We start from the raw sequence: 9,060 nt of genomic DNA, 5'->3' as shown, positions 1-9,060 counted from the left end.
TAATGTATGAACCACTTTTGTTGTCAGTAGATTAGAGGTGATACTTCCCACTATGACGCAGTTGCTAATTCAGCAGCATCAGGAGTTCTTTCGGCAGGTTTAAATTCAGGTTGGTCTATGTTTTGTGTTGGTGGCTGAACTGATTTCATTATATGGCAATACCTTTAAATAGTAGCGATATGATTCAATTATTCCATCCATCTTGCTTATATATTGTTGTAGCAGTATTACAGATTTAGTTTGCTTATGCCAATGAGCTCTACCTGAAATGCCACTTCCTCCACCTATAAGAACAGGATGGAGGTTAAGGTTGTGGGTTCGAGATCACCAGCTGCATGTTTGACTTGCAAATAAAAAAAAGGGGCTTTAGTTTGGTTGTAGTAACATGCATCCTTTGGCATTGTTATGTCACGAGTCTATGGACTGCCATGACTATGCATGTGCATATTCTTTTTCATGTTGGAAGCAGACTTTGCACATAAAGCCTCGAGTCTCTCTGGTCTACTTGGATGCACAGACTTACATGGGCTTGGAAATTTGTCTTTGGTTACCATTGACATAGGAAACAAATAATTTGTTCTAGATATGATACTAGAGAAAAGAATTTTTTTTTTTTTTTTTTTTTTTAAAAAAATCTGCCCCTAGTCATATTTACTTATCATCTTAAGTTTGCCTAAATTATTAATGCTTTGGGTTAGTTGAGAAACATTTGCTCAATACATTAAACTTCTCATTTGTTAGATTTTATTCAATTGTGAATAAATTAGCCATCCATGTGATTTTTCTGTTGAGAGTAAAGTTTCTTCATAGTTATATGGATGCTGATTCCAATAGAGCTAGTGAGTTTGTTCTGTTATTGGGAAGCCGCAGCTAATGGCTTGAATTAGGTGGCTCAAAGGTCTAGAATGCGTCCAAATGTCCCAAATATGTTTTAACATTTTGATATTACATGCATATGTATGCATATGCATTCATGCCTGTGCATGCACAGACTTTTAATACACTATTTTAAGAAACATGTCCTTAGGCTAAATAAGTCTGGTCAACCACCCTAAAAAAATGACAAACTTCCCCTTTGTTCAATGAGTGTGGTTGCATTTAGTTGTGTGATAGCCATTATGGCCGAATGACAAGACAAGGTACAGCTGCATGTAAATTTTGTATCATTTTTCTTTTCACTATATTGTTAAGCACAACACATTATTTTCATGTGTTTTGTGCATTAATAAGGTGATCTAGAAATTATGTGCATTTGATATTAAATGGGTGAAACTGTGACTGCTATCATTCTATTCTTGCTTTCGCATCCAATATAGCTTATATTTGCTTCCTGACAATAAACTGAAGCATTTCCTATATGATTTTACAGGAGTTCCATGCATATTTGGTGTCCTGACTTGCGATGACATGGATCAGGTATTTGCAGCCAAGTCAATCTAAATACAAGAGAGCTCTCCATAGTTATCTTTTTCTTTTCTTTTTAACCATATGAGAATTGATTTCTGACTGTTGCCTTTTATAATTATTTCAGGCATTAAATCGAGCTGGTGGTAAATCTGGCAATAAGGGTGCCGAGACTGCTTTGACAGCTGTAAGTTGATCTTAGAATTAATATTATCAGAAAATGAAGGTGGTTGAGTGGTTGTGTTTTGGATGGTTAATTGTTACCAATTTGATTTTGTGGCATCTTCTTGAAAGGGTTCGGACTTACTGGTTAGTTAAGATCCAAATTACAACAATTAACTAAAGTAAGAATTTCTTAGTCCTTCCACCCACCCTTACATTTGAGCATGTATAGGTAAAGAAATAAGCTAATTTCTATTTTTGCTAATGGTTGTTGTATGTCATATGCCCTTAATTATGTAACGTTTTGAAGGACAAGTACTGTCGTAATTTTGAAGGAACCATTTTAAAAGTGGTAGCAATGAGGGATCCCTCATGTTTGGGGAATTTTGCGTCAGGCACTCATGTTTCCACCGTTGATGTGATCACAAAATCCCCTTTGCTGATGTGGCCCTAGCTGACATGTTTTAGCATCGCTTAGGCCTGTGTCAGCTTGGACCCATGAGGGTGCATTAGCCCTGACTGCATGGGGAGTTATCATGATCTTTGAAGTCATTAGACCCTTCCACAGATGCATTGTGCTCCTAAAGTTGGCGTTTGTACTTTGCCCAGTGACCAGGATGCCACCCATATGTCAGATAAAGCCACGTCTCTTTGTTTCCTGCAATTTTTATTGTCACCTTCATGCACTTCATTAATGGTGGTATTATTGACTTTTCTTCTTGTGCATTTATCTATAAATTGGCCATTGCAGCCTCTATTCTCTTTCATCAAACCAACACTAAGCTCTTTGTGTCCTTAAGTATTTTTTTTTTTTTTTTTTCTGTTCTCCGGCTTCCTTTTGTGTGATATGCTCACTTTCTTCTTGCAGTGACTTCTTAACAAGTCCAAGTCTACACACATACACACATATGTATGTAATTATGTATGTGGAAATGGGTTAGGGCTACAAAATTAGGGTCTGTGAGTCATTCATTTAAACTTTTGATAATCTACAGACTCAGAAAATCTTCTGTTAGCATCCCATCAAAGTTAAAATGTTTGTTAAATTTTCTTGCTAAGTTGAAAGTAAGTTATGCATTCCAGGTTCCCTAGGGCTAGGGATGGTCATGATCTTTTGTTGTATAATGTGTCTCTGCATATTTTCTCTCGTCATTGATAGACATTTTAAGGGAGATGATTTTACTTAATTGTGGGGTTTCTCCTCTTTATGATTGAGTTCCTTATTACCTCCCTCCTTTTTTAATATAGTTTTGTAGACAAGATCTGCCTTTTGTGTTTTTGTTTGTTCAAGTATTCCATCCTACATCACATTATAGATGAGATACCTCGGTTATATTATCATGTAGATGTATGTAATAATGCCTTTCATTTTGTCTGATCACAATGTCGACACTGATGCCCATGTATTTCTAGTTACATAAACATGGACCAGAATTTTAAGAAGCAAATTTGTAATAGTGTTAGCCTTTGACAAATACCATCTATGTTCAATTTTATTTCTGACCTGAGCACGTTAATAATTTGATTCCATTTTTAATATTTTCAATGTGTTTATTTCCACCTTTGTCTTAAATGTTAAAGATTGACTGAATTATCAGGTATTTGGAAGGTAAATAGTTGCTTTATGTATCTTCGTTATTGATTTTATACTCTATGTACTGTTGATTGGTTATGCATGTCTATGGATGGTTTTATGCTTTAGATGATTCGGCTTCTCATCAATTAACCTGGTTTCTCCTGCAGATTGAGATGGCATCTTTGTTCGAGCACCATCTGAAGTAATTGAATTATTGCTCAACATCGGATGTCATCCGTATCGTTCCCGGTTTTTTCTTCTCCTGGTTGTGGCCTGTTGTTTCATTTTGTCAACTGCCAGAATATCTTTCTGTTGAGAGTTTCTGGGGATTTCCAAAAGACAGCCACATCATCCCAAAGAATAATGAGTTATTTGTCGATTGCTTTGTTACACCTTGAAAAGGCCTTGGTGCTGAAACTGCCTAGACACAAGGAAAGGCTATACTCTTGATGTCAAGAATCAGAAATGATTTTGTACTATGTTCCCCTGTTTTTCTATATGATTCGATCTTTTGTCTGGTTACTTGTCATTTGTCCCTTTTTTGCAATCAAACAATGTTTCAGGGTCCATGAGAACTATAGACGTTGATCATGTGTTAATGAAACGTATTTTGTTAATAGAATATGAGAAAAAGGGCAAGAACTATAGACGTTGATCATGTGTTAATGAAACGTATTTTGTTAATAGAATATGAGAAAAAGGGCAATAAGCTGGAGGCCAAAAAGCTGTGACAATGCCTACCTTTGATACTACTCAATCCTAATACGGCTGCCGTTGGTCACAAGCCTCTGAGCTTCATTCTGAAATTAATTGACCAAACTGCCCCCACTGACCATTCCCTTCTACTCGACCCACCCCGAAAAATGGTAAATAACCAGAGGCATTTGCATATCAGCAATTGACAATCTTTCAATCCATCAAAGCTTTGGCATGGTAAGTATGGGTGACAATTCGTGTTCGCTTGTTGAGGCATGAATATAGATTATATAGGTAAAATATAATGCAATTTATTTAATTGAAAGGGTTAGATTCATTAATCTTAAGTTGCTAATTTTGTGTTAGATTTGTGTTGGGTTAGTAATAGTGAATTGTGCAAAGAACTGACAATCTTTATGCTATGTGTTAGGTTTGAATCGTTTGAAGCGTATGTATAAGGACAATATAGGTCAATCATAACCTGTCATATTTAATTAAATAGGTTTGTCTCCTCAATTATAATATGCTAATTTCATGTTATTTCAAATTGAGTTAGTGGGTTGTATAAGAAATTATCAACCCTAATGATAAGCATGCATGACCCATGTGCCCAAGTGAAAACTTGCATTGATTACAATGCTAAACATCTTTTGCCAATCCCCTATTTTTGTTTCAAAACGTTGTGAGGGTAAACTGGTCATTTGCAGTGGCATTTTCTATTGACTAAGCTATTCCTGGTGTTGGCCTTCTTGGACCATGATTCACTTTAAATTCTTACGAACAAAGTGAACCCAGCTGCAAAAGATTAAAGAACAAAAAGCTATAAGAGACTTAGAATCAAAGTTAAACATAACAACTCAATCAAAGATCTCTAAGAAGATTGTTGCTAGCTAGCTTGGCTTCATGTTTATAAACTTGTGTATCATAAAAAAGAAGTATTTACAGTATTTGGTCGGCAGATCGGATCCAAGCCACAACCCATGCAAGGAAGACATCCTCTGCAATAGCCATGACGAAGAAAGAAGCAAAATATTCCCATCTTATTCTCTATATTAAATCCCGTTTGCTGTGGGAGGAAGAGAAGCAATACACCTTAAAGAGATCAAAAACATTTTGTTTGAAGAAAAGCTACATATTATATCATAGCTTTCTCTTGCTTTCTCTTGTCATGGTGAGATTGCAGCTCTCTCTTCCCACCCCCATTCCCCAAACAAATGGTTCCATTGCTGGATTGGCAAGTATACGTCAAAAAAGTTCTTCAAAGTTTCATTGTACTCTTCCTCCAAGGTTGTTCATATCCAATTCACAGCAAGCTCAATATCCCATTTCATTGCTTCCTCCAGCTAATCAGGTCCAAAGTTTACTACTCAAATGATTTTCCTAATGTTCCTTTTTCATACAGAATCACATACATTCATAATGATAAGTGCTATTTTAATTGTTTTTTCTTGGCATTAGTTATAGGCTATTTAACCTGTTTTTCTTTGGCATGGGTCTGGAAGAGTGGCAGGGTGTGTTTCTGAATGAACTTTTGTGAATTGATTGATGTCAGAGTGTAGCAGCTATTGTTTTTGGTGATGGGTCAGAGTCAAGGCTTTACCCATTGACAAAGAGAAGAACAGAAGGGGCAATTCCTATAGCAGCAAATTACAGGCTTGTTGATGCAGTTGTCAGCAACTGTATTAACAGTAACATAAACAAGATATATGCTCTTACCCAATTCAACTCAACTTCTCTCAATTCCCACCTTTCCAGAGCTTATTCCAGAGTAGGTCTGGGGAAAGAGGGATTTGTCGAAGTAATTGCTGCCTTTCAGAGCCTTGAAGACAAGGGCTGGTTTCAGGTTTACAAGCCTACACTTCTCTATAATAAAGTCTTGACTTCATAAAGCATAATATGCATTAAGTCCATGTCCTTTCAGCATTCATGATTCTATGCACTTCTCAATATTAGGGGGCTGCAGATGCTGTTAGAAGATGCTTGTGGGTAATGGAGGAGTGTCCAGTGACTGAGTTTCTGATCCTTCCTGGTCATCATCTGTACAAAATGGATTACCAGAAAATCATAGAGGCTCATCGAAAGAGCGAGGCTGACATAACTATTGCAGCATTGAGTGCTTTGAGAGATCAAGACACTGGTTTTGGCTTTCTGGAAGTGAATTCTGAAAATCAAGTTCTAGAGTTTAGATTGAAGTCTGGGAGTGAGCCAATCAGTCTTGTTTCAGTAAGTTTCTTCCACCAAGCTCTTCTCTATTTCGGTTTTATCATTTTTCCGGGTGTTCTCTGAGGAAGTTTATTTCTGAAATCCAGGTGGAAAGCTCAAGAAAATGCAAAGATATTGCTTATTGTAATCTTTCCAGCATGGGAATATATCTCATTAACAGAGATATAATAGTGCAGCTTCTAAAAGAGCATTTTCCCAAGGCAAATGACTTTACAAGTGAAGTAATACCAGGTGCAATATCCATGGGAATGAAGGTCAGACTTATTGTGCATGCTGTTCCTTTGTGGTGCTTTTCTTTTCAAACTGGAAATCCTCTATTTTTTTTTCCTCCCATTCTTACAGATATGCTGTGGTAGTTGTTTGTCTTTTTAGTTACTATTAGTGAGAAAATTCTCCTCCTTTGTGATGGCCAGATACAAGCTTTCATCTTTGATGGATATTGGGAGGACATGAGGAGCATTGAAGCATTCTACCAAGCAAATATGGAAAGCACAAAGAAAGCAAACATGGGATTTAAGTCAGTAACTTTAATACCGGGAAAGGCTGAAAGTATAATGCCAGTGCCTACATTGGACTACTCAGTACTCACCAACTAACACAAACTTCATCCTTTCATAGCAGCTTCTTTGATAAAGAGTCTCCCATCTACACTTTGCCTCGGGTTCTGCCCCCAACTCATATGAATGATGCTGCAATAACAGATAGTATCATTGGTGATGGTTGCATTCTCGGTGTAAGCAACTGCTTTATCTTCCTCTACAGTTTGCCACAGTAAATTTTGATGATAAAAGGTTAAGAGATTATGAAAAAAAAATAAAAAAAACTGAAGAACTAACATTCACATCATGTAAATATTTTCTCAGTTCTAAACTAAATTTCAATGCTGTTTCTGATATAATTTTTCCCTTTCTAAGAGTAGAGGTGCAAGATCAAAGGCACAGTAGTTGGTACAAGGACAAGAGTTGGAGATGGGGCTGTAATAGAGGATTCAGTGATCATGGGTTCTGATATCTATCAAGTAAGAGAGATCTACATCTGGAACATCAACTTTGTTGATGTTTTGGGGAGTGTTTTCTTTCCCGATATTCATTAATTAGTTTATTTATAGTGCAAGTGTGTCTTCTCAACAGATGGAAGATATTCAGGAGAGTGGCATGGACAGGAAGGGCATTGACACTCCCATAGGAATTGGGGAAGATACTCAAATAAGGAAAGCCATTGTAGATAAGAGTGCAAGAATTGGCAAAAATGTTTTGGTATGTAAAATAAAAGAAACAATCAATATCTCATTCGACCGCGAGGGTTGGCTCGAATGGTCGTCTCGTTTGATTAATATTCCGAGATCAGCCGTTCGAGTCCTCACTCAACCAATATCCGATTCTTACGGGCGGAGTTGTGGCCTACCTCAAAGGATTCCCTGTCATAAGAAAAATAAATCAATACCTGCATTTTATTTTTCCCTTGTGCCTTTCCTATGTTACTGATATATGAAGTAATGTATTGGTCTTGTGCAGATTATTAACAAAGACAATGTCCAAGAAGGGAACAATGAAGCTAATGGCTATGTGATCAGTGGGGGAATTGTGGTTGTTCTTCCCAGTGCAGTGATACCTGATGGCAGCATATTATGAAAGTCATGAGTCGTAAAATATATATATATATATTTTTTCCTCCAGATTGATTCTTTAATGGAAATAAGAGAGCCATGCATGTAGCTTAGGAGCCAAATGTATATTGCTATCTCAAGTCTCATCAAAAGCATTGCCAGCATTAAGAAATATATAGTCATTCACAGATTTATTCCATGTAAAATTTCATTGTTTGCACAAGCTATAGTCTTCATGTAATGATCAATCATTTTATTTTTATATTTTTTTAATGTCCATTTTTGTTAAATTACCACTTATCTCACTGGTTTAAGTTTATAAAAAATGATAAATTTAATTTAATTAATATTATAACACAATAGGAGGTAAATTGCAAAGATAGTGTTTAAACTCAATACCTTTGTTCTAATACTACATGTCTATATATATATATATATATATATATATATGATGAATTTAATCATTTAATTAATATTTTAAGTAAAAATGAGAGTCGTTCTCTTTTTTTTTTTTTTTAAATTATTTTTTTATTTTTTATAATTTCTCTCTCCTCCCATGAAAGAAAATCTAAAAAGGAAAATGCTAGGCTTACAAAACACATTTTATAAAAAAACTTTTACAAGATGATGTGTCACAATATGATTGGGTTTCTCAAAATTTGAATTTATCTCATATCTAAATATGTTGTGCCACGTCAGTTTGTGAAAATCTTTTTATAAAATATGTTTGTAAGCCTAACATTCTTTATCTGACAATGCATGTTAAGAAAGAAATACTGCTTAACTTTATAATTTTTCCCCTAAAAAAATCTTAAGAAACATAATATCAAGAAAGTTAATTCCATTTCCGATACAATCAATATATTTACTTTTCTTCATCACAGAAAGTACAAAAAAAAAAAAAAATCCCCTTTATCTAATGGACTCAACAGAAACGGGGAAGTGGAATAAAATGGGGTGGAAACGACACCGTTTACTTCGTAACTGCAACATCAATCTCTATTTTCTCTTATCCAGTTCGGTGGATCATTTCAGTTCAGGTGGCTCTCTCAAACTTCTCCCGCTCTGTAAAAGTTTTAATGGTCTCATTTTCTCGACAATCAATGGAATTTCTTTGATGGGTATGTTTTACTTTCCGAACAATTTGTGTTAGCAGTAGCCATAGCAGTACATAGAAAGTGAAGAAATGGAAGCGTTGTTAAACACATTCCCACATCAAAGTTGCTCAAAAGTCTTCGTTTTCGATCCTAAAATCGTTCATAAGCTTCCAATACTAAAATTAAGAACTGGGTTTTTTACCCGAAAGCCAGAGATTGGTTTTCTGAGAAGAAATTGCATAAATTTGGGTAGAGTTGGTCATGGTGTTAGTTCACTGAGTCTCGATGATGATGAT

At 35.7% G+C, this 9,060-nt stretch overlaps 2 protein-coding genes across 2 annotated transcripts; both read left to right on the top strand.

Annotated features, from left to right (window-relative positions):
• Positions 1 to 30: 30 nt before the first annotated feature.
• On the top strand, positions 31 to 3,664 carry LOC132177064 (6,7-dimethyl-8-ribityllumazine synthase, chloroplastic; the record flags this gene model as incomplete). The annotated part of the gene is given in 4 exon segments (XM_059589274.1): positions 31 to 109; positions 1,370 to 1,416; positions 1,532 to 1,591; positions 3,310 to 3,664. Coding segments are annotated over 4 exon segments (225 nt in total), but the record flags the coding sequence as incomplete, so codon positions are not given.
• Positions 3,665 to 5,006: 1,342 nt separating this feature from the next.
• On the top strand, positions 5,007 to 7,756 carry LOC132177060 (inactive glucose-1-phosphate adenylyltransferase small subunit 2, chloroplastic). Its single transcript, XM_059589269.1, is given in 9 exon segments — positions 5,007 to 5,189; positions 5,391 to 5,681; positions 5,792 to 6,070; positions 6,073 to 6,315; positions 6,475 to 6,578; positions 6,680 to 6,794; positions 6,981 to 7,079; positions 7,192 to 7,317; positions 7,576 to 7,756. Coding segments are annotated over 9 exon segments (1,557 nt in total). The 3' UTR covers positions 7,693 to 7,756.
• Positions 7,757 to 9,060: the final 1,304 nt, after the last annotated feature.

This window comes from Corylus avellana, chromosome ca4 (genome assembly GCF_901000735.1).
Source record: "Corylus avellana chromosome ca4, CavTom2PMs-1.0".
Lineage (NCBI taxonomy): Eukaryota > Viridiplantae > Streptophyta > Magnoliopsida > Fagales > Betulaceae > Corylus > Corylus avellana.
This window is presented reverse-complemented; position numbering and strand designations above follow the sequence as displayed.